This window comes from Periophthalmus magnuspinnatus, chromosome 6 (assembly GCF_009829125.3).
Source record: "Periophthalmus magnuspinnatus isolate fPerMag1 chromosome 6, fPerMag1.2.pri, whole genome shotgun sequence".
NCBI lineage: Eukaryota > Metazoa > Chordata > Actinopteri > Gobiiformes > Gobiidae > Periophthalmus > Periophthalmus magnuspinnatus.
Window position 1 is genome coordinate 21,324,892 of NC_047131.1, and position 26,116 is coordinate 21,351,007.

Sequence of the window (26,116 nt, forward strand, 5' to 3'; positions counted from 1 at the left end):
ACAAATACCGCACACACCATGAATAAGTGACGTACATATAAACTAGATTTATTAGGTCCCTACAGCCAGCAATGACAGACCTACACCTTGCTTCATTGATCAACAAATATTCCAATCTTCTACTCAGGATTAGGACTATGCTTCACCTTGTTCAAATTACTATATTTTTTGTACAGATTTTGCTTCCAATTTTGAAATAGGTTAAACATCTTGAGATATTCAGACAGTATGGCACTTGTGCAACACTGCTAAAATATTCAAATTTCCTGTCGTGTATTCCTTTCTCACTTTCTCGTCCAACCTTCCTCCAGACCTGTCCTCTGGTCCCCTCCCTCTTGTTGATGACCCTCAGAATCTTGCCCTGCCTTCACTCCTTCCTCTCCTACATTCACTCCTCTGACGGTCCAAACCTAAACATGTCGTGGACCTATGCTTCACTGCTGGCTCTGCTCACACTGATCTGTGCACTGTCCTGTGAGTTTTCTATTGGGATTTATTGAATTGTTCTTTAATTTTTTTTTAAAATTTGGTATGTTGTGTGTTTTGACCTAGTGTCCCCAGAGGCTGATTCTGCAGCTGTGCCTAGTGACAACAACGCAAAGGATGCAAAAGGTAAAAGTACTGACCAGTGGCTAGTAATACTATTGTAATCATAGGAGTTTATTAGTCATTACATAACATTTACTGAAGGTCAGATTTGCACTTCTACCATCACTGCACATGCACCAAATCAAGCTGTCTTAGCATAAACCTTTCTTTCTTCCAGGGCCTCTTAAAAAGATCTTCTTAAAGGAGGCTGATGCGTCAAACTTCTTCAAACGCCGCAGCAGGAGAGCGTCCAAGTCCCAGGATGAGATTAATGGTGAGTTTACTCCGGGTCTGTTTGTCCTGAAGTCTAGCCAAATCAAGACCTGCGCGTGTTTGAGGTCAATGTGGGCTTTGTGGTTTTCCATATGATATAGAAGTTGGTGCATAGATGTTACCATATTGGTTTAGTATTTTGACAGTTGTACATCAAAGCGAATGTTTGCATTGACCAAACAGAACACTTAGTGATACTGCCCTATTGGTACTATTGAAGCCATATGCATGATTTGTGCCTGTAAATGTACAGCATGTAATAAGATGAATAATTGCTTATCTAGTAATGGGTGAGTCTAATAAACTACAAATTAGTTATTCTCCAAGAGTTTCAATCGTTACAATTGAACTTTGCACAACCTGTTTATTGTAGCCCAATTAAAATTTTGTTACACAGTCTAGAAACATGTTGATATTATTATGCAATCTCTTTAATTGTTTACTTAAATAGATTTAGACATTCTGAAAAAATAAATACAAATATACGAACTGTATGAAAAAAGTGGCTGAGATGGTGACTCTATGGTGCTTTAGTTGAATTGTTGAATTGCTCAGTAATAAAGTTAAGATGGATAGTGGATGTGGTAAAATTATGGCATTTATATTTTACATTGGTGGCAGGCAGCTGCTCAGTTTGCCCTGAAATGCACCTGGACTCTGCTGCAGGAACCACAGGCCAGCATGGAGCTTACATTCACACAGCGAATGAGAGATAAGGGGTAGTGAGGGATAGAGGCAGAGGAGAAATGCCCCTGTTTGAGGCCTACAAAGTTCACATCCAGTTCACTGTTTGACTTTCTAGCTTTGCCAACAGGAAAGTGAAAATATTCTCTTTCTTTTAAGTGACACTGAAGTTTGGCTGAAGACAGCATGAGGTGGAAAGACTCACTGTGACTCTTTTTTTTTTTTTTTTTTTTTTTTTTTAAACCAAATGCCTTCCTGTTGCAACCAGCCATAGATGGTTACACATTGGAGATAACTTGTCTTGCTCAGGGGCACAACAATAGTATGCATGAGGTCAAGAGGGACGTAATCCATCAAACCCCTGATGAGAAGACAGTATTTTCCTGAACACACCTGTGTACATATTTGGTATTTGTACACTGAACTTTGGTAGTGGTTGTAATTTTGACCTAACTCTAAACCACATGAATTGAAGAAATATTAAAACCTTTCTAAAATTCTCTTGTAAGTGCAAATTAGGCCTTTAGCGTGTAACAACCTGTGCAGATAATTGAGGTACATGTCAAATGTCATGACCGGGCTCTAAAGGCCACCATACCACAGCTACTTAAAAGCTGCGTGAACTACTTCTTACAAAACTATTAAAACGTCTTACTCATACTTTTTTATAGTCTGTGCGTCATATTTGGGGATTTGGGGTTTTATGTTGCATCCAGTTCACATGCATTCCTCGTCTGGTTGTTAGACAGATAAATTCACACAACTGCTTCAAATGACTTGCAATTCTTGGGTCACCTTAGATAACCTTAGGAATCACAAAAATATATCAATACAGGAAATTGCTTGTACTTGTTTTGGGTATTACAGCTATGTAATGCATCCTGTATTGTAAAACTAAGACAATTTCCTGTGCTTAGCTGAACAGAGGCAGGTCCTAGCCGCAGACGAGAGAAGGAGGGAGTTTCATGAGGAGAAAAGAAATGAGTATGAGAACTACGCTGAGGAGCAGAGTGATGGTATGTCAAAGAATATACATAAACATTAGCTTAAAAAATTTAATCATTCTGATATTATTGGATTTTTTTCTATTCCAGAACAAGATGAGCGTACCAGGGAGAGCACGGAGCAGTGGAGGGAATTTCATTATGACGGAAGATACCCTCCTCAAGAGTACAACCGCCAGTCCATCTGAGATACAAACATATGGGACAATAAGAAAGTGGAAAGACTAAATATTATGTACACACAACTGGATGTAGTGGATATTGTAGGACATGAGACTGTTGCTGTATTTTAACATATTAGACATATTTTACTCTCTTTTAGAAGTACTGAAAATAAGCCAGATATATTTACTAATGCAGAACTAACTTGTGGTTTACAGATTATGAATGAAAGTTATGCCAGTTATTACATACCATTTGTTAACCTGTTTATGCTATATTCACAATTTACTAACAATGTAAAGCATAATCCTAAGAACCTTAACAATCCTTAGCAAGTATTATTATTTTAAGTGAAGAAAGCGAGGACACTTGCAAACAAGCCTGTTTTTAATACATGCATCTACAAAGAACAGCTTGAAACATGCGTACTAACAGATTTTAGTTTTCTTATTTTAAGGGAAAATTAGTGGGAAGACAAAATAAACACTCAAGACCCAAATAAACTGTTGTTGAGACTTGTATTTACAGTAAAGGCTTGTCACAAGATTAGATTGTATTTTTGGAAATGTTCAGAAAGCCCTCAAGAGGTTCTGATGAAAGGGTTGTTTTCACCGTCGAGAATATGGTGATGCCATATACAAGGTGGAAGGAAGGAGTCAGTTTTCAATCGTACCGTTTTAGTACAATACATTTTCATAAACTTCCTGTCTCTATCGTATGGCCACATGCTCTATCCTGTCATCCCTGCGTGATTTCATTATGCATCACCTTACTTTTACTTAAAAAATCCTTTCACCCTAGTGTTGACAGAGAAGACTTGTAATATCATGCCATCTTTTGTTTTAGTTTGATGAGCCCTGTAATTGCATTGTATTATTAACCATGAACTACACCAAAATATCACAGAACTAATTCTAGTATATATTTATCCTGCCTTCCATCTAGAATGTTATGACATCACAGTGGCTGGATATTGGAAATCAAATACAGCTATAGCCAGAGAAAATACAAGACAGAATTCTCCTGGCAGTGCAAAGTCTGTAAAATTCAACAGGTTTGTATGAAAGCACAGTGATTACATAGAGAGACTGAGTGAGCTGTTTTGACACGAGCCACGATATTTCAACCACTGAACTGCACACCACTGAGTTTTAAATATTCGGCTTAAATAGGAACAATCTTTATCAAGATACATTTGAGTAAATTTGCATTCATTATTTGTCACTTTTGAGTACAGACATCAGTTAAATATTTTCAATAAAAATGTATACAGGTGCATGTCAAAAAAGTCCCACAGTGATAAAGTTTTGTGCCTCCATAGATATCCCTGATCTAGATGTATGAACAATGCCAGTTACCATCAATGCCTTAGCAGAGGTATAAATTGTCTTCTTTTATTATTGAATATTTTAGCAGGGAAATAAATGAAATGTTTATGTCTATTTCTTAAATCAAATGGCTTCAATGTGCAAATATGTTTGTTTTGTTTTTCAAAATCTCCTATTTTCTGAGATGCACCTGTATTCTGATTTTCTTTAAAGGGAAACCATCCACGTATGATTCACTCAAATAAAATGGTCACCCGATGGCACAGTACAGAACAATATGCTGCGTTTAGATACTTTCTTTTCAGTTTTTTTTGACCCATCTCAAACACCAGCACGGTGTGATCACTGTAAAGGTTTGGTTCACTTCATGTTAAAGCACATTCCCTGAGAAATGGTCATAAAGCCACAACACATTGTTGCCCCCTTGTGGTGGAGGAGAATTTCACAGTCAAAATCAATGTCCAAAACAACTAAAGCTGAAATAGTCACATATTTATATCATTCATTATAATGTCTTGATACACATTTACAATTTCTTACAAAAGTCATTGATACATTGTAAGAAAATAAATAATTCATTGTCCCTTCATTAAATCGCACCATGATTGTAGCATGAGCAATCACATTATCCCATGTAGGTGAGGATGTGAAAACATCCTTCTAGTTGTTCCAAAATGGACCAGTAACTTAAAGATTATGTAATTTTGTGTCTTTTTACTGTTTCATAGATTACACAGACTAAGGCTCCAAAGCAAATAATAAAAGGCTAATTTATGAGGGGCCATTGTAATGTAAGACATAATTTAAGGTCCCAAGCCAATTTGTTAATGTTAAATCCTGGTTACATTATTGTATTTTCTGAAGTGGTTTGAAATTAAAAGTTGGAGCTCTTTTGAATCAAATGGCATGGCAAGTACCGCATATAAGGCTATTGAAACATTTACAATTTTAGACATCGTAAAAGGTGGCCAATCCTTTGACTGAACGGCCCTGGAACAACAAACTAAAAGATGTTTGTGAGACCTCAGAAACAAGAAGATCTGATCGCCTATTGAAGCACACAGGTCAGTCCATGCACCGTTAAGCAAATAAACAACACAACTGTCTTTACTGGTGGGAGCTATGACCCTGTGTAGCAAAATCAAATATCACAACATCTTTACAAGAGCTGTCAGAGGAGTGCAGATGCAGTCACGATTATTTACCAGTGCTTCAAGCGTATGATTCACTCGCATAACGTTACTCCACTCCACAAGAAGTCCAGGCAAAATATATTTACACAAGGCATTACAATGGGAGAACCTCATCGTATTGAGACACTCTTCAGTCAAAAACAACAGCAGCTTTTAGTAACCTTTTGTGTGGGATGCCCCAGCTCAAACACCAGTCGCAGTGATGTAGGATAAATGTCCACACCAAAAACATGGAGCCTTCCTACACTGCATTTCTAGGTCTCAATGTCAACCACAAGGCAAGCACCCTCTGTATCGTGGTGAATGAAGCCCCTTCTTGAACGAATTCCTCCTTAAAAACAGACAGGAGATGGCGGGATGGGCAAACTGGGTGAACAGATGACTCGGATTTTTGAGAGCGGGTCAGGTTGTCCCATCTCAGAGCTCCGTAGTCTCCCAGCTGACCTCCCGCGGAACCTGGCGTCATTTAGTCCCAGTGTGGATGACTGTGACCGTGGAGGGGCGTGGCCGGGGCACCTCTGGCACCACAGGGGGCTCCTCCCGGACAGGGGAGGGGGGTCCTGAGTCCTGAGTGTAAGCTTTGACAGCAGAGGGCAGAGGGGCAATAGGAGCACCTGCGGGAGGAGAGAGAAGGGCTGGGTAAGGTGAGAGTAACTGCTGGGTTTCAGATGACATTAAAGCATTCTCACAGGCCGGTAGTGTTTAAATGAGAAGGGGGCAGGGAAGGTGTCAGTTGCTGTTATGTTGTCTGTGGCATGGTTGGAAAAATACAGCAAGATATTATATATAATATCTATATATAATTACTGAGTCACAATTTTTATTTTTTGTTGCTTCTGCCCCCACATTCACATCCGAAAACTATCTAATGTGAACTTCAGAAAGTAAATGTTGATATGGAAGTTAAATGAAGTTGCAGTATAAACACTGTCAACATCATTGCCCTCATTGATTTAATTGAAATATAGTCTCAAGAGCTTTTGAATGGTTTTCTATTAAGCAAACAAAGTGTAGTGTGATAAGGAGCACACAGAGGAGTGCAGAGCGCTGAAGTGTCACTTACAGTCCTTGAGGGAGAGGGGGGCACAGTCCACAGACTGACTCTTGGCTGGGCCACGGCTCTGAGGTCCTGACACTGAGTTAGAACTGGAGATACTGCTGCCAAAACTAGTGCCCAGCTGCAGACGCCTCATGTGCCGGATCACTGCAGTGGCATTGAAGGCTTGCTGTGGACAATCAGATAATTACACACACAGATTAATCACTGTAAAGATTCAGACATCATTTGTATTAAAACTGATCAAGTCATCTCACCCTCCATTTGCTTTTGGCAAAATTTTTCCTCATCTGTCGGCTAACGGACTCATGGATGTTCTTGCAGAGAGCTGTATCCCCAGCAATCCTGTGAATTAAACACATTATTTGTGACTAAATATGGACAAACAAAACACAGTTATTTAACATTTGTGCCTGTGAGGCTCAGGGATTCTCTATCCCATTTGCAAGTATCATTTATTTTCATTTTGCAGCAGCCAGGTCTGATGGGAGCTCGCTCACCGCATCACTTTCTGTCACATTCATCATAATATCAGTGTGAAATGTTGTCAATGAAAGCCATTTCTCTCAGTTATGACACCTGCTGCCATTGTGACAAACACATATTTGTATGAAAAAGACCACCTGCCCCTGGCCCAGAGGCCCATTAGAGCCAACAGACATATTCCCATCCGATTCCTGCTGCACACATCCGCTTCTCTTGTTAACTTTGGGCTGGGAAGACATGCTAATTGTTCATTAAAGCTTCCACAATATTCAAGAGTCCTTCAGGATGCCGGTCACTAATTGGCAGCGATTTATTCAGCCAATCTGTGTGAGGGCGGGCAAGGGAGCAGAGGTGGGTTAGTGCCATGGTGACAGATGACAGTGGGAGGACAAGCTCTCCATGACAAATGTGTAAGCTGCTGATTTACGTCAGAGTACTTGTAAAGGCAGGAGATGTGAGCTTCCTGCTGAGTGTCTGGTAGCGGCGCAGTGAGGAGCAATGTGTCTCACCAGGGGTGCTCCAGCGCCTGGTCACATGTGAAGCGCTTCTCTGGGTCTTTCTCCATGAGTGAGCTGATAAAGTCTTTGGCTGTGGAGGAGCGCAAAAAGGTCAACAACATGTTCAGCCAAGAAATACTCACTACTTCAATACAGCCAAAGGACCTAAACATATTACTCATGACTTGTTGGCACAAAAATGAAAACCCACCTAGGCAAGTTTGTATCAGAGTTGAACACATACAAAATAACATGTCAAGTAATGTAATGAGTCCAAACGTCCTTCATTAAAGAAGACCTACAATGCTTGTGTCTGCTATATAGCTATAATCTGTGACACCCATGGACCATTATGTGTTCATTTTAAGCATTAGTCATTTAAAATGACTTAATAAGTCAACTGACTTCCGTGTTAGAAAACTAAGGTGCTGGCATCGCCATAAACATTATCACGACAAAGTCAGCACCTCTGATGGATAGCTGCAGATCACACTACTGAGCAGAGGATTTTTTTTCATTTCTACCAAAATGACTATGCAGTGATGCCAAATCCTGCATGTTTCACCAATTAAGAAAATAAAACTGGAGAACAAAGTAAGTACAGAGGAGTGGGCAAATGCCGGTGGAGGTGAAACCAGGGATTGATCAGCAACATGGCATCTTGAAAATAAGCAATTAAATATTGTTCAAACATGCACAAATCACTCCAAATATAACTTTGGGTGAGTAAATGGTGAGGGGAAACAACATAAACATGCTTAAAAGCTCCAAAACAAGTTGTGCATAATAGGTCTGCTTTAATAATAAGCCTATTTCCAAATGAAAAGGGAAATGTCAAGCTTCCTGTTGTATGCAGTATTTTGAGAACACATGCAACAGTTTCTTGTCATTCTGAACTATACACTTGATGAAAGACATGTAAGCACCAAGGTCCTAATGCCCTGTCATACATACTATCACAAAGTCATGTCTAAAACACACATTTGCTTGTTTGAGGACAATAGCCACTCACCAGAGTCTGATATGTCATCCCAGTACGGAGCATCAAACTCATAGTCCGCTTTCAGGATCTGCTCAAAGAGCTTGGAATCATTCTCATCGTAGAAGGGCGGGTATCCACACAGCCTGACAAGACACAGGATTACAGAGACAACTTCAATCGAAATCTAAAAAGGATTTAAGCAGCAGGCCTAATCAGACACAGTGGCAGTTTGATTTCTAATATAGCATGCAATGGGAGATCGCTCTTGGGAGATTACACTCGCTACATGAGCACTAAGAAGGGCAAAAAAAAAACATACAATCACGCAACAACTGTGTAAGAGGATGAGAAGTCAGTAGTAGTGAGGCCATTATCTAAAAATGATCACGGCTCAGGAAATTATAACGAGACTGGGGATTTTCTTCCACCTAATGAGACACACCAATTTAGTTAATTAGTCTGTGGATGAATGTGACACTTTCCTCTGCGCCCCTCATGTTAAATGTAAAATGTGATCAGTGAAGCGACATGATGGTCAGGTGCTTCCTTTAATTGGAAGGCCCAACTACATGTTGTCCCTATTAAAGAGTAGTATATTTGTTTGTGAAGACGCTCTGAGTACATAAAGTGCATGGAAACATTATCACGATGCTAATATATGGACTTGTTTAATAACATGATATGGAAAGTAAATAACAGAAATAACAAAAACAGTGTCTGCGTACACTGGTGTATGAATGTGTGTGAATGGCTGAGGGGTCCCTTGATGTAAAGTGTTTGAGTGCCTTGAAGGTGGAAAAGCCCTGTACAAAAATGTGCCATTTACCAAGAAAACCTAGTTCCTAGTTCTCACAAACTCTGTGGCATTTCAGAAGGAAAAGTGAAGCAAGCGATGGTCTGTTTTTTGTCACTTATACTGCTTGTCTGCTTATACAATACTCATTATGGAGATTATAGGAGTTGGGTAATTCAGATTTTAATTGCAAGATACATACTTACAATAAGATAGAAAAGTACTTACAGAATGTACGCAATAACTCCAATAGACCAACAGTCCACTGCCTTGCTGTAGGGCTTCTGTGCTAATACTTCAGGGGCTAAGAGAAAAAAAAAAAACAATAACAAAAAGTTGAATTTGTGAAGAAATAATCAGTCTTGTGAAAATATATAATTTCATTCCAGGCTGGATGATAATGTCAATGTCATAGTGACAGGTAGCAGATGGCTGTGTGTAACTGTGGCAACTGAAGATTAGAATGGCCAATGTTTGTCCAAACTGTGTCATTATTGAAGGTAAACGGGGGTTCAAAGGTCGGACTTACCCACGTATCCCGGGGTCCCACAGGCGGTGGCCATCACATCTCCAGTGCCTTCCATCTTGGACAGGCCAAAGTCACTGATCATGATCTTTGAGTCATCATGGGGGCTAAAGTAGAGCAGATTCTCTGGCTACAAAGAAAAAAAGAGTTGGAAAAGGTAAAAGCTTTAATTTGTGTAATCAAACTTTGCGTTTACAACACTCAAAACAGACTGATAAGGTTAGCATACAAGGTAGAATACGCTCAGGAATGACTTCTTCAGTGGAATATAATTGACTTCAGAATTAAATTGGACACTATTTACTTAATCACAGTACCATTGATTGAGTATGGTTTATAGTAGAGTAGACTTAAAGGTGCAACATGTAACTTTCTCAGTAAAGGATGTGTCATTTAGGTGTTACTGCTTTCCCTTGATATTTCTTTGGAGTGCACTGAACACATTTATCTCCATGGGGACATTCAAGTAGTACAACCTGACCAAGTTACCAATCAGATGCATGTTTTGCAGTGTATTTTTTGAGAAATGAAACACCTATAATGGAATAAAGATAACAGATACATTTAATGCCATACTGTGGAACAGTCTAGTAAAAGCAACAACATAGAGACGAGCAGGTTGGATGGATGGTATCTTATTGTCCATATTGCATTTTATAGATTTTTTAATTTGATTCCCATATTTTGGTACACTGGTTAATTTGGTGTGGTTAATTTGCTGAAACGAAATTTAAAAAAAGGTAAATACATTGCCACTAAACATACACTATTTCAACAGAAGAACAAGTACTAACAGTGTCTGTGGATTTGAAACTAGTCACATTTTCCTTTTGTAAATCAACCACAGAACGCCCACCACTTTGTCTCTGTGGACATTACATAAAACCTGCATTTGGTCCATGGAGTTTGAGATCTAAGTAACTTTGCAGATTATTCCAGTCCATGAGGTCAAAGTTCAGAGGTACCTTTAGGTCTCTGTGCACGATCCCCATGGAGTGAAGATAGTTTACTGCATCCAGCACTTGTCGAATGAGGCGACTAGCATCCATCTCTGTGTAAAAGCCCTTTTCGACAATGCGATCAAAGAGCTCGCCTCCCGACACCCTGTGAACAAACGAAAGAGGACCAAAGGCTATCATGTAAAGGTTAGTGCTTTCAGAGGCCACAGCGTTTTTTACACAGCCCACACCAGCATACTTTCAATTACCAAGAATAGGCAAACTTCAACTGACACAGCACAAGATTGTTATGTAGAAACTACTATGTTTTCTGATCACGTATTTGAGTGCAAAGTATCATATTCAAATAACAAAGCCTTGCCTCACAAATGTAAACTTTTTAAATGTTGAAAAATCAGTTACAGTGAGAAAAGGTCACCTGAATAAATAGTACACAGTTTCCAAAGTGACATTTCCATATGACATTATGAAACAGGGGTGCAAAGAGGCTAGAACATTGCTGCCTGAATTGCTGATGCATTAGTCACAAAAAACAAAATATAACCATCCAATGAAAGAAAGTCATAACGATGCAACTCAGAAAATGTTAGCAAAGGAACAGGTAGCATAGGCAGAGGGTCAGAACTGCACCTCAAAATGCATTTAGAGACATTTGACTTTTAAAATACAGCTAGTGATGCAATAGTTTTTTGTTTTTTTTCTATATATAAAAAACATAGTAGCTACCCATAAAATTATGCGCAACTGTGTACTGTGGAAAAAATGGTTACAGTGTAAACTGTGTCAGTACAGTATAAATTTTGTCAGTTTTTTTAGAAATTATTAGAATAAAGTGAACTAGCATAAAAGAGTAAAAAGAGGCAGGACACTGGATATCTATCTGTGACCCAGTGAGTTGGATGCTCAACACATTGTAGTCCATTGAGCCTATGCCTCCATTGTAGGAAGCATTATATAACCTCTGATGAGACTGGCCAGATAACATCGACTGAGCTGGAGGTGTCCTTGGCAAAATAGTGCAATTTCCTGGTCAGAATTTATTATAAAGGCTACATGCATCTGTAATATGTCTGTAATATATTGCAGAAACAAATGCCTTGTGCACTTTGTTCCATTTGCCTACTCTGACAACACCTACTTTGATTTCTATATCTGAACCATAATGGCTATTTAATGCTTTGATCCATGAAAGTATAAATATCAAATTGTGTGGCAGCAGAGTAAATACTTACAGCTGCATGATGAGGTAAAGGTGGTTTGAACTTTCATAAATATCCTCCAGGGCCACAATGTTTTCATGTTTTATTCTGCAAGAGAAAAACAAAAAATATATTTGATATAATAAATCCATCTGTACTGACTGTTGAATGTGTATTGTATTCTGAACATTTGTAATGTTTCACACAAGTAATCATTTGTAACCTACGATGTTCATTCGCTGTACAAAAAGGTGAAAATCTTTTGTGTGTGTGAGCTTGTGGGGGTGTTTAGAGGCTGCGAATCAATGAATCAGCATCATCACCAAGAAACAGGCCCACCCTCCCCCTTCTTGGCAAGACCACCTGAAGAAATTAATATAAGGAAGATGTAAATGCCAGGAATCTGTGTCCTGGCAACCAAGTGACAAGGTTTTGTGGTGCTTGTACATGGTAGAGAGCAGGGAGAGGGGCAGGTGGCTGAGGAGAGGAGGAAGGAAAACAAATCTCAAAGGACAAAACAGCCTTCAGAACCTCTGCTTTCACTGGAGCATAACACAGATTATATTATTACATTATTACATTATTTTTATTCGTATCCTTATTATATAAGGTTATTATATTAAGAAACATTATATCTACTTTATTGTATTAGTGGTTGGGTCCACAAACTCTCTCCAATAATGTTATGTCATACAACCCCATTTATGGGCATGCATACCTGTGACTGAATGTGACTGTGTAAGACTAAAGGGAAAATATTCACCACAAAAAAAAGGGAAATTATGCTATGTTCCTTTCAGAGCACTACTGAGAATAACCAAATAACATGCCATGATATACCTCCCATCATCATCAAACAAAAACTGGTACATAATCAGTGTCTTATATTTTTTACTATTACATTAGTCTGTCACTCATAAAACACAAGAAAAGTTTTGTGGTAGTGGACCTGCTGCTAATAATTATACACCTATTTTTTATTAGGATATTTTATATGAATTAATTTATTTGATGGGATATTAAAATATACAACAGTAGTCAATTTTAATATCAGAAATCTATAATGAAAATAAAATCGAATAATCCAGACTGCTGAGTTTTTGACATGATCAGATCCTAGAGTGTGGAGACCACCTGCTGCAGTATGGAGAACAATAACATCAAAAATCAGAATCTGCGCCATAGCAACTGTATCCAGGCAACTACACCCAACAACTGGTCGTTCAGAAGTGACTGATAAGTGAGCTGCTCCAGGGACCATCCCACAGTAGGCCCCATCAGAGGATGGCCTGTCACCTGTCAGGGCTGAGTGTGTCCACACTGACGACCCAAAATTGAGACTAGATGAAATCGACTGTTAAATAAACCGACGAGTACCTGCCCTCTCCACTGAAGCACTTTACTGTCAGCATGGTTTCCACTGGATGATGCAATGAAGTGTTTCAAAGTTTGTCAAAAGGCTGGGTACATCCCTATTGCATCATATTTGTCATAATGTAAGAAAATAATTATTAGTAATACAATGTCTTTCAGTGAAATAGGGATTTTTGCTGTGGATATTTTTTTTTCTAGATGCCTATGAACCAGTTCCTAATCTTAAAATGGCTTGTATTAAAAAAATATATAATAACAATGCCAGAATACAAAAATATTGATTTAAATAATAAAAATGTGATTGTCCTTATTTACAATTCAGGCTAAATTATCACAACTTTAAGAAACAAGAAAGAGGTACAACTGATTATTATGAATTAATGTAAAGTAAAATTAATCTGCTATTCAATACAATATGTAACAAATATTAAGGTAAGGAACACTTTATTGTACTCACTGGGAAATACAAAATAAAAATGTATTTCAAGCTACATTAAGTTAGCTTCCCAGTGTAAATGTCAATTGACCGATAAAGCAGGTTCTCTTTGCAGACTGTCCCATACTTACTTTCTGAGCACCGCAATCTCATTTTCGATGCTGGTCTCCTTGCCTTTAAGTGCTTTTTTGGGGATACATTTGATCGCCACCATCTTCCCCGTGGCCTTCTCCCGAGCCATCACCACCTCAGAAAATGCACCTCTGCAGAAAGAGAGATAGAAAACACCTTAGCTGGCTGCTTTACATGCACTCAGACAATATTGACACAGAAAACCTATCAGCAGTGCAGCGCAGATAGCAGGCACTCAGCCACAGTGGGCCAGAATACACAAACAACATATTGTGGATATTTACTGAACGCAGTGTCGCACTATGGGCTCCAATATTGCCGGCCAAAAGCTGGACAAACACTTTTTTAAATTACATACATTTTGTCAACCATAAATTGAGTTTTCCAAATCCATCTGGACATAAAGAATAGTGCTTTATAGGATTCAGAAAAAACAACATGCGAGATAACTAACCAAATAAGTCACTCTTACTGCAGTGTACATTATCACACATCAGATTTCAGTGACATTTTGGGGTGATGGGTTTAGGATCATGCATTCTTATTGGTCAAGGTGGTTAAAGTGTCATGTAACAATTTCTGCAATAATAATTAAAGCAGACTAATTACTGACTTAAATTGTGTAAATCACAATGCTTGCAAACAGGTATCACATTTGCTGTATGACATTGTATAATAATATATTATTTCCTCTCATAATGTGATTGTGTACAGTACCTCATCTTAGATAATTCACTATGATCATGTTTTCCTTCTTATTGCACACCTTCACAGGAGCAGCTCCCTCTGCGGCTCTAATCGCAGCTGGTGTGATCAAGATGTCAGATCAGATTAATAAAGGTCACTCTATCCTGTTCCTTTCTAAAAACAAATAGTGCCTTATGTCTGCAACAATGGCACAATTTTCAAATACCTGGCATTTATTATCTGGTCTGCATTATAACTATCAGCAGAAGATCTCATGAATCCATTTTTGCTATAGACCAACTGTGAATCTTGATCCTGACAAAGATAAACTATATTGTTGGCTCAATATAGTTTATCATTCCACACACAAGATTATTGTTGGTCAATGCTTATTTCTGCTTTGCCCACATCTGTAATGGAGGGGTACGGAGTTCAATTAACAGCAAAAAATGTAGTAATGTTCTGTGAAGATGGCTGAAGTGAGCAATTGAAATGCTTGATAATAATTACAAAGTTGTTGACAATTTTTGCTATTTCAACTATTCAGATACCATTTGGACCAATCCCAAGGCTGTATATATGGACATGGACATGTATGACAAACATACAGTTTCAATGACTACATGAATGCAATTTGTTTATGTTTGAATGCAATTTGTTTAACTTTGTCTTTATGTTCATATTAGTGGAGGGCTCTGAAACTGAGAATATGACATTCCAGTAGACAACAGGTTAAAGGGATGTGACATGGCACGACAGGCGGACGATATCAAACGAGGCATTATGTCCTCAAAGTGTCATCAGTTCCTCCCAACTCAGCCCCACTCACTGCACTAAGTCCTATTGCGGCCTTTAAATCCACGCTAATCCCCCAGTCACCGTCCCTCAGGAGACAGCCAAAGGGAGGGGGGAGGGGTCAGGCCGTCGCGCACAAACAAACAGCGGACATATCACCTGGCCGTCCCAAAGAGGAGCTGAAGTATGACAAGGTGATATAAATGTCCTCCGACTTTGACCCCATTGCGACATCACAAACTGGGACCAAATGAGACAATAGGGAGAGCGTGCAGGTGATGGTGCCTTACAGTGTTCTCTTCTGACATAACCTTCATAGATGTTAGAGTGCAGACATGTGCAGATGGCCACACTTTATATTGTAATAAACTTACCAAACCATATGGCAACAATGATGAACCATGTAGCTATACCATCAAAGTAAAGACTCTGAGGTTAACTATGCAGCAAGGTAGGCTCATTATTAAGTACTTGGCCACACCACAAATTTGCAAATTGCTTACATAATTGATACATTTTCATCTAACTAAAACAAATACATTTACGCTAACGCTCATAACAAAACCCTTGATTGTCTTTCTTGGAATAGTACAGAGTCTTCACTCAGGGCTTTTGTGCAGTGTCGAGAATATCAATTTTTATTATTGATTTAGGCTATCTGTTGAAAGCTAAGATTGCAAAGCCTTACCCAACTAAAAGTTCCCAATTTCAAAAGGTCGTTTCTGCTGGTCAACCCATTATTGCAGCATTATTCAAAATTGTTTCATTTTTATAATATTGTACACAGTCTGATCTCACAGCTGTGTATAGAGCACCAAACAACAAAAGGCTTCCTCCGCCAGGCGCATCATAAACCATGCACACAATGAGCCAAACCACAGGAAGCCGGCAGTTTCACAGAGAGGATAGTTACAGCTCTCTGCAGCAGCGCTCCTCTGTGTCCCCTGCTTAACCCAACATGCAGCAACATCATGTCTTGTAGCTGACGACTCTGCCACTTTATCTTGCTCAGTTAGGCCCATGAGAAATAACACTGCTAGCTGAGATAGTGTTGGGTCTATTAATTCACACAGGAAAAACAAGGTGTGATGTCTGCTACACATGTGCATATGGTATACCACCCACATGCAGCAGTCATGTACAAGTAATGTGCAAAAATGAAAGGACATGTCTTAAGTTAAGTAAGGTTATTACTTATCGCTTAAAACCCTCTGTAATCTGCTTTTGACCTGGCCTTTAAGAAGCTGCATTAGAATATACTTTGAGATCTGAAAAACACAATTTTTAGATCTACTCATTTCATTCCCTCAGTATAAGAAAACTGGGATTGAACACACAACCTCCAAACAGCTCTGCCAATATATTCCCAGGAATTTCATGGATAGGTGGCTACACAGAGTGGACATGCAAATCAAAGACAGTAAGATCATTGATAGTGTTACTAATCCAGTATTTATAAAGTAGGAAGTAAAATGACTAATTGCAAAGGGTTAAAACTAGTGCCGACACAATGCCAGTGTTCTGTAGCTTAGCTCTGCCTAAAACTCACCAGCAGACCATAACACTTCTGACCTGATGTCTCACTTATCCCTGATGAATAATAACATTTGCATTTGCCAGGCCAACAGCAGCAGCAGTCCTTCACAGTTCTGAGATGACAGCCAGTTACATAGCATCACCACACCATGTTCACCAATGAATTGTGAATGTGGTGAGTCAGACAAGCTAAACACACGGAAATGCATTGGTAGAACTTTAAAGAGTGAAGGACTTCATTCTTGTTCTTTGTAAATAGGTAAAGTGAAAGTTACATGTTTTCAAAGGTTTACTGACACTATTGTTATTGTGATGAGGCCGAGTAATCATATTGAATTATCTTGTATAAGATATGCAGCTTACTTAACATATGGGATACTTATGGGATGAAAAAAACAGATGGTGATACGGACGATGGGGACGGTGGGGTTCAAAGTCATCCACGTAAGTAACTTTGAACTGTATTACTGATGTGAATGTATGAAAAACAATTGCATATATCAAAAACATCAGTATAAAAACCCAAATCCTCTGTTTTTTGCTATTTTGCCTGAAATGTTTCTCAGTATGGTATTCCCCAGTATTTGGTTACTAATAATATATGGTATTCCCCTGTACTTGGTAACTAACACTAACCACGTGACATCATTAGGTCAAATCTGCAGTGAGGCCTTATATATGTATAATCCCACAGTCATCTAGGTAGTGGTGTATGGGCATATACTAGCCTATGTGGTCTTATATATGTTCTGATACAGCTCAAAATCATTCTAAAGCTATTCAGGAAAGGTTCATTTCTGTCTCTGAATGTGACTTTTTAGTACCAATACTTCAAATTAGTATCTGATTTTCTATTCTTTTGACAACCCTAGTAAGAAGTTTGTTATTTTTTCCAAGGTACTGAATTGGAAATTGCTTTAATGCAAGATATACATGTTAAATGCTTATGTTAAATATCTGCTATTCTGTGGAAGATTCTAAGCAAAGCAATAACATCTTCAAGGAGGCTAGCAGGTGGAATACCCGCCCTCCACCACAAAGGTTGGACAGAGAAATTTTAAACATCAACATTGTGTGGGTGGTATAAGTTAGTCAAGTATAAAATGTGGTGTTTTTAAGTGTTTGCAATTGAGAAACATCTAAGAAAAACAACAAGCACTGTTCAGTTAAAGTTTGGACAAATATAATGAGAAAAAGTTATTGCGTATTATGGGCATTTTCATTTCCTTTAATCCAAATGAAAGCCACTTGGCCCTGAAAATGACCACTTCGCTGACAAACTTCTTTCCCTGTTGTGCCTATGCACAATAAAGGACAGTAAACATCCAAGTCCAGCAGGAGCACAGCGTAAATACCTTTGTCTCTCAAATCAACTTAGCAGTGACAGCCTCAAATTAAGATACGAGGAAATGCAGTTTGATCTATGCTTCGTTAGAACTATTTACACATGAGAAAGTCCCTGGTCTATAAAGATAAATGACTGTTAATATTACGATCCCAGCAGTAATGACCGCAGAGGGACAATGATTCTTGATACATCACAGAATAATTGTCTGCAATACATCACACTGTCTGAGCCGGGAGGAGGAGATAACAAGGGAAAATGCACTAATCAGCCATAACTTTATGACAGGTGAACCGAATAAAATGGATTATAGCATTACCTCCTGCCATTGGGATGGATGCATGAGGGGCCACAATCCATTTGGATGAACAGGGAGGAGGTGGGAGACGGAGAAATGCAATAGATAAGATTCAAGTGAGTATACACCAGTTAGGCATAACAGGTGAAGTTAACTTTTTGCACCAAATTTTAAAGGGCCCATATTATACTATTTTCAGATCTATGTTATATTGCTGTGTCCTCATCAAAGACATACCAGGATGTTTAACAAAACATCCTAGAGTTGTGTTCTGTTTCATCCACATGTTTGAGTAAACCTAGTCTGTCTCAGTCTTCTAAAATGCTCAAAATGCTGTTCCACCTTGTGATGGTAACAGCTACCTTTAGTTCAAAGAAGGTATTTCCAAGGCTGAAATTATCCAAATAATTATAGTTTTAAAAGGCAGTGGAGCACTTCCTGTATAGTCACATGCCATCAGAAGGCATTTTCTGTTTGAGAGAAGAACTAAATGTGTTTGTGTGTTAAACATGTGTGAATGAAACAAAACACAACTCCTCCAACTATGTTTTTAAACTAACATGGCTTCAAGCTCACAGGAGTCAATTCTGGATAGTACAGTATAGGAACTTTAAGAAGGTTTAACATTTGGATCAGATTGCCTTGACACTATTCTACTACTGCAGCAGCAAACAGAAAGTGAAGTCATTTTGTGTTTTACTCGTTTTCTCTGCACTGCGCCCACCATACACTGCAGAATTTCACCAGAGAACTTCTAATACAAAGGATTCAAAATGCAGTATGTTGCATCAGTGTTGCACAAGTCGTCAACAGTTTCCATGATATTTTTAATGTAGCTCAACTTGAGTATGTCTTGCCCTTCCAGGTTACAAAATTATGGTCAACATCAAAATGCTCTGAGCTAGGAAAAAATTCTCACTGTAACACCACAGCTGAAGTATGTCCTTTCTCAATTTGATGTATGATATTGACCAAAGAACTTTGAAAACATAGTGAATAGAATGAATGATTGAATGAGTGTATGAATAAATGCATAAATAAATACCACAGGTATTTATTGTTTTGATAGGATTAATTAATGTTATAATTGTTGCCTTTTTTTTTTAAGAAGGACAGTAACTTCACAAATTGACCATAGTCAACTTGGTCTAGTCTTCCATTGGTTTACCAGTGTATCTTGCATTCGGTAGCTTCAGTGACAGAGCACCTCCTCCAGAGTGCTGTGAGGAGCTGGAGGGAGAATCTTCAGACAAACCAAGGACTTTCAGAACCTGGTTGCCTAGCTGCCGGTTTCAGGCTGGTTTCAAGGACCTCAGTGCTGCTTTAATGCATCACTGCCACACACAGCATTATAAATAATCATCAACTCAAGCACTGCTACACTAACAACATAAACTTTTAGGCTTTCCATTCAAAACAATAATTCCAAAGGTTTTGCTACTCTAAAGCCTAAAACTTATAAACTGAATGGTTATTATTAGTTGTTGTTGTTGCTATGCAGATTATAATAAAGATTCGCAAATTTTGCATCATATGGAGATCACTAGAGACACTAAATATTAATGAATATATTTGCAACAATGCCATACACATTAACAGACAGTAAATGTTATGGATTAGTGCAAAATAAAATATTCAGCATATCATTCGAGGCCTAACACTGACTATTGGGGTCAGCGCACAGCAGTCTGTCATCTGGACACTGACAGCACCAGGCCTCCTCCAAAGGTGCTTGTGGTCAGGTTACTTAATTTACTTGCACAGAGTATCAGCAGCTTAGGGGGCCTAAATTAGCCCAGCAGTGAGCAGTGGAAGGAAGACTATAGACTCAGTGACCAAGATCCCATTAGCTCAAACAGCCACATCCAAAACACATGTAAGAAAAGACACCGAAGAACTATATTGAGACCACAGCAGTCTGCCCTGAAGCCAGTATCAATATCCAATCTGTCAACACAGTTACACGCTAGTATCTGACAAAATTCTTTTATTAACTCTTAACCCAATTGTTCACAACTATTCAATATTACATTCAGTACTGTGCATACATAATAAATAAATAATGCAAAAAACTGACCAAATTACAAAATTTGATTTTAAAAGTAACAACATCAGTAACAACATAAGCTCAAACTCTCAATTACCATCAACTATTTTTAGAAATCGATAAAAACCATGAGCAATAATATAATGAACCACTAAAGCAACATGTTAATCTATTGATAGGGAAGCACAATTAGAGGAAGAGATTATCTATACGTCTCCTCCTTTCAGCCAGGCCTTCCCAATCTTAATCCTTGGGTCAAGCTGCAGTCTGCAGGTGGCCTATTTCAACCCTTGTTGTGCACTCCCTGTGGCCTCATCGATTAATAATCAATGTAGGGCCTATGTTAGACTTATTATAATGTCACAGGACTTTATATGAAGCTCACAGTCAAAAATAAGAATGCTTGATTTTCAGTCATCGTTCTTTTCAATAAAAACATCTGTAATTAAGTAAATGAATAGTTGCATAGTTACGTAACAGTTTCATCTTAGTCTTGCTTGATCTTAGCTCAGCCTTTCGAACTGTAGACTAAAGGCTCTGCTAGAGAGACTGGAAGGCTGGGTGGGTCTTTCATGCACAGCAATTGCATGGCTCTCATCTAATTTATTAAAACAGTCTTCTTCTGTTGTAATGGGACTTTTCTCATCATCTTTGGCACCCCTTTCTTATGGCATTCTTCTCAGTCCAATTTTGTTCACCAGTTACATGCTTCCAATTGGTCGTATTTTTAGAAAACATAATATTAATTTCCACTGTTACGTAGACGATATGCAACTATACTTACCTCCGTTCCATAACAATCCCAATGCTTTATCACATGTTTTCAAAAGTCTCAATGATATACATAACTGGATTCTTGTCATTTTATCCAAAAAATATGAGGAACAATTTCAAAAAATGTTTTTTGTTATTTGAGAGTCATAAGTGGAGTCTGTGTCAAACTTGTTTCCTGCAAATAAGAGACATTGCAAAAATACTCCATGCTCTTGTCACTTCAAGGCTAGATTATTGTAATGCATTGTATGCAAGTATTGCTCAAAAATCTCAAACGTTTCTAAATTGTACAGAACTCAACTGCAAGATCGTTGACTAATAAAAAGACAGTTTTCAAATTGATTTGAAAGTTTGATTCATAACTTTTAAAGCACTTGATGACCTCGATCCTATTATATTACTGACCTCTGCCTTTTGACTAGACCCTTCTCATTATACTCTGCTCTCGACTTCATACAAGAGAGGGCTGTTCTCTAGTATGGAGACAAGCAGGTGAAGGATCTCACCCATCAAAGGTTACATACTAGTGCATCTTTAAGTTGGTCAGGACTACCTTGGACCATTTTTGACGAATGAGGGAATACACAGTCTACTCACAATATAGCCAGATGTAAATAGTAAAGTATTGCTTTACTATTTTACTTTACATCTGCTTGCTTGTGGTGACAATAGCAGCAGTAACAACAGTGATGTCATACGTTAGTAGTAGTAGAGGCAATAGAGGTATTCTTATGAAAGTTCAAAGAGACATGTTTTTGTACCATTTGCAGCGAGCTACAAACTTCAATCGACAAAGAAGTACTCTTTGCCTAGTGAAGTAAATAGCACTAATGTTTTGCAGTAGGGATGCCACAAGATCTCGTGAGATAAAATTGCCACAAGATTGTGCACACATGAGGAAAACTATCATAAGATTTTTTCCATGTGTATACATTTGGCACGAACAATAGGAGTAAATGCAGGTCTGTTACATCTTCTTGAGCTATAGTTTCAAAAAGCAGTGCTATAGTACTGAAATTTAAGCAAACTAAGCAAAATATTGTGAGTCAAAACTCCACAGAACCACATTATTTATTCATTTTTTATTATTTCAAAAGCTTGCCTGTCTCGTTCGCTTTTGATACGTTGTAGTTGTTTTAGTTTCAGTGCAGTCAAATTGCTATGAGGTCTATAGTATTTTTGTGGAAATTAATTTTATACAAACGTCTAAGATACAGTTTACTATCATTTAATTTATCTCTCATATAAAATAAGAGTTAAGTAGGTTGTAGCAGTGGCAGCTAGAGGTAACACAGAATTAGAAATGTAGAAATGATGTCACCACTAGCACACAGCTGGTCGGCCCAAATGACACATCTGACATTTCCTTTCTTGATTAGAAATTATATCCTAGTGCCTCATTGTGAAAAAAAGTGTAATGATAAAACAGTATTCATGACCTGTGTGAAGTAAATCATGTGTACCATAAGGAGATGTGTGTTGTCTGTGGGCAGAGACGCATTTTCATCTTTTACCTTCTGGTCATTGTCAAACTGGAAATCAAGATAATGACTCATGGTGTTATTCAAAAGGATTTTCTCACATTAAGGAGAGCCTTGGGGAAATCACTGCGCCTTCAGGTATAGGAGCTACATCTGCTGAGGTGTTGGCTGCACATTGTGAATAATTCATCTGAAAACGTAAAATAAACACTAAAGACAAAAGACAAGGTTGTGTTGAAAGCAAACAACACCATTATTAGTCCCACAAAATGAGCAAGATGCAGTTTGATCAGATTTTCGATACTTCAATTTCCTTTCTCCTAAGAAAATTGAGTTTAGATTGTAATGAATAAGAATAGTGCTAGTCTTTGATTTGGAGTTCTCCATCAGATTGATGAAATTGATTTGCAAGGCACGAATTTCTTATGCACAGTTGTACATCTATAATTGATTACTTTATTTAGTATTCTGCAAAGGCAATTTCTGAATTAGGCATGTGGCTTCCTATGGCGCGAGTTTTAATTAACAAGCTTTGGCTCAAACAGAGAAACAGAGAAATACTTACTGGCTCAATGTATAGGTCTAAATTATGCATATTAACTCTGTGATATATATTTCTCACTGCTATGGATAGAGGGTGTCTTGATGTGAAAAGTAGGAAAATTGAGATGTTTTTTTTTTACTTGCATATTTTAGTATATTTTGTACAGTAGTTACAATTATCATAAAAGCTTGTCATAAACTCTTGAGGCCAAACCTCCTTATCAATGCCCGATCACATCCAAAGCTAAATAGGGCCCTAGTTGTTGCCTGCTTGGATGGGAGAGAGCTGGAAATCCCAGGTGCCAAAATGATTGGCTGAAGGGGCTGATTGCGCAGATCAGCAGCCATAGAGCGTGTGGGATGAATAAATAAGACACAAAATTGTAAAGCCACTTAAAGTTTAAAAGTGCTATATAAAGATTAATGCATTATTATTATTATTATTATTATTATTACTACAACAGAAGTGCTTAAATGTGCATATTTACTGTGTGCACTGATATTGGCATAGTATTAAATACAGCTCCCCAATAATTATCCCATGTATTACATGACTTGTTAATGCCATAAATAGCATTGGGTAATGACAAACATACTGGTTTCATTAGTGGCTCAGAGGAAGAAAGTTCTTGTTACTTTAGCATAATTTATGAACCACTATGTCATGGAAATCATAAAATACATCAGTGTTACCTAATATAGGCTTATAATGAGCAAGTTGATATAAATGTGATTTAAATCCTAGACAGCCAACAGGTACTACATGCTTGCCATAGTTTCTCATAGCCTCCATTTTAAGGATAAGAATGTCTAAAATGTATTTACATATAACTTCTATAATGAGAAATAAATCATCTACAGTGTAAGCATCATCCAGCTGTACTCCAATAACCAGCCCCTGATGTGCACAAAGAACTGTGCTTCCTGACTACTCCTTATAGACAGCCCTGGTGACATTTAAGGGACGGTTAAATACAAAGATTTTCCAATGGGACAATAAAAAATACCTTAACATTAACATCGATTTACTTAGTGTTGGAAAAATAATTTTAATAAAAACAAAAAACAAACAAACAATGGAATTTTCATGTGTAAGTTAACAGATGTACAGTTCACATAAGCCTACATTGTGTTTATTGTGTTTATATTACCTTGTAGGCCAATGTGATGCACATTTGAGACAGACACAATGTTTTTGTTCATACGGAAGAACAGTTTCCAGGCAGCTTGGCTTGACATGGTTTTCTGAATCTGAAGAATACATACTGCAATTCCCATGGGGAGGCCAAGCCTAAATTTCCAAATCCTAACAATGCAAACACAGCATATCAAAATCAAACCCTTAAATTATGATTTCAGCATGAATTTGTGGACCACTTGTTACTGTCACATAGTTTTAGACCAGCCTGTATCAACAGTTTGGGGACCTCCTTCAGGGCCATAAGTCATTCACAGGAAAAGGGCTATCAAGTCGAGCAGCACTAACAGGGAACCAAAATAAACACAAGAATCACTGCAGGCCAACTCTAATAAAACTGAACTGAAACTACTGCACAGTTTGGTAAGCCACGTTTCGACATCATCAATACATTTACGTGGCTTTCTTTGTTACAATAAGGCTTAACGAGCTCAAACTAATGGCGTGGCTACCTGTGCGTAATTGCCATCAAAGCATGCTGCAGTGATTTCTGAATGAACAGTGACACAGGCAGCATCTAATGACTTCACTTCACTCATAATTATTTGACTGGTGAAGCATTCCTCTCCCAGAGCAAGCCAAGAGATAAATGTGGGAAAGAACTGACAGTGGTTGACTTGTAAGGCCTTCATCATTCAGGAGGATCTACACTGTCTACATTCAACAGCTGTCAGCCCGAGCATCGTGCCTGTTGTTGAGGTGGTGTCTGGTCTCTGGACGCAGGCTAATTGCTGCAAAGTTTGGTGTCGCCGTGAGGCTGCTGCTTTAGCTCGATACTCACGTGCCAAGGACTTCCTTAAAGTCAAAGATTTTCTTAATATCATCGACGTGCTTTTTCCATGAAGAGCCGTCACCGGACTCGCCGTTTTCTTTCGCCATTTCGTCGCGACGATGGTGGGGGCGGAAAGGCAGGAGATAAAGAAGACGCCGGAGGAGCCCTACACTACAGCTGCCTCACCTCACCCAAGCAGCCAGGCAGCCCCCTTCCCTCCAAAAAAAGAAAAGAGAAGCAAAAGTGCTGTGGTGTCTATCCGCTTGTCAGTGCACCACACACTGACATCCAGGCTCGAGGAGGAGCTATGTCCGACAGTCCGAGAGGTTATTTGACTAATCTCTTTGACGTAGCGGTTCAGCGGCGTGAGCTTCCCCACTGCTCAGTTCACTGTGACGGGGAAATACGGGCAGGCTCTCCCCCGGAGCCCCCTCCTCCTCCGCGTGCAGAGGCAGGCGGTGCGCGGTGAGCTGAGGTCGGAGGATGACACCTGGCAGTCGCTGCATCCAGGCTGCTGCTGCGGCGGAGCTGTGCCATCGAGGCGCACGGAGCAGACCGCCCCGTGGTTGTTATAGCGATGAAAGTGGGAGGCTGCTGCTCACGCCTATCCGACTGACAGCGTTTGTCCAGAGCCACAAGTGAAGCACTGCGCCAAAACGCACGGGACGCACTGAAACTCCTCTCCACACACCACTGACACACTAACATTTACTGTACTGACGCAGCACGGGCTGACATTTACTTTGTCTGAGGGTACGAATAGACAAGGGACATCACTGGGCCATAGCAGTGTGTTTTAGTGGCCCGTGAAGGGTCCAGGCCACCCCACTCTGTCTTTTCAAAAACAATCTGCAAAAGTGTAAAATGCACTTTTTGATTGTAAAGAGAACTATGGTTTAGCACATGATTTATTGATTCTTTTTTAAGATTAGACAATCCATTTTAAATTATGACCCTTCAAATGTAT

The 26,116-nt window shown here is 38.8% G+C and overlaps 2 protein-coding genes across 2 annotated transcripts; one reads left to right on the forward strand and one right to left on the reverse strand.

The window, feature by feature from the left end:
• The first annotated feature begins 378 nt into the window (after window positions 1-378).
• On the forward strand, window positions 379-3,061 carry ucmab (upper zone of growth plate and cartilage matrix associated b). The gene is made up of 5 exons (XM_033968686.2): window positions 379-474; window positions 553-612; window positions 767-862; window positions 2,463-2,561; window positions 2,640-3,061. The coding sequence occupies exons 1-5, from the start codon at window positions 417-419 to the stop codon at window positions 2,735-2,737; spliced, it is 411 nt and encodes a 136-aa protein (XP_033824577.1). The 5' UTR covers window positions 379-416; the 3' UTR covers window positions 2,738-3,061.
• A 19-nt stretch (window positions 3,062-3,080) lies between these two features.
• camk1db (calcium/calmodulin-dependent protein kinase 1Db) lies at window positions 3,081-25,797 on the reverse strand. Its single transcript, XM_033968674.2, has 11 exons — window positions 25,159-25,797; window positions 13,673-13,804; window positions 11,765-11,839; window positions 10,539-10,677; window positions 9,577-9,703; window positions 9,276-9,351; window positions 8,285-8,397; window positions 7,285-7,363; window positions 6,547-6,634; window positions 6,296-6,458; window positions 3,081-5,846 (listed from the first exon to the last, which is right to left on the reverse strand). Exons 1-11 carry the CDS (start codon window positions 25,254-25,256, stop codon window positions 5,695-5,697), a joined length of 1,242 nt encoding a protein of 413 aa, XP_033824565.1. The 5' UTR covers window positions 25,257-25,797; the 3' UTR covers window positions 3,081-5,694.
• Between the last annotated feature and the right edge of the window lie 319 nt (window positions 25,798-26,116).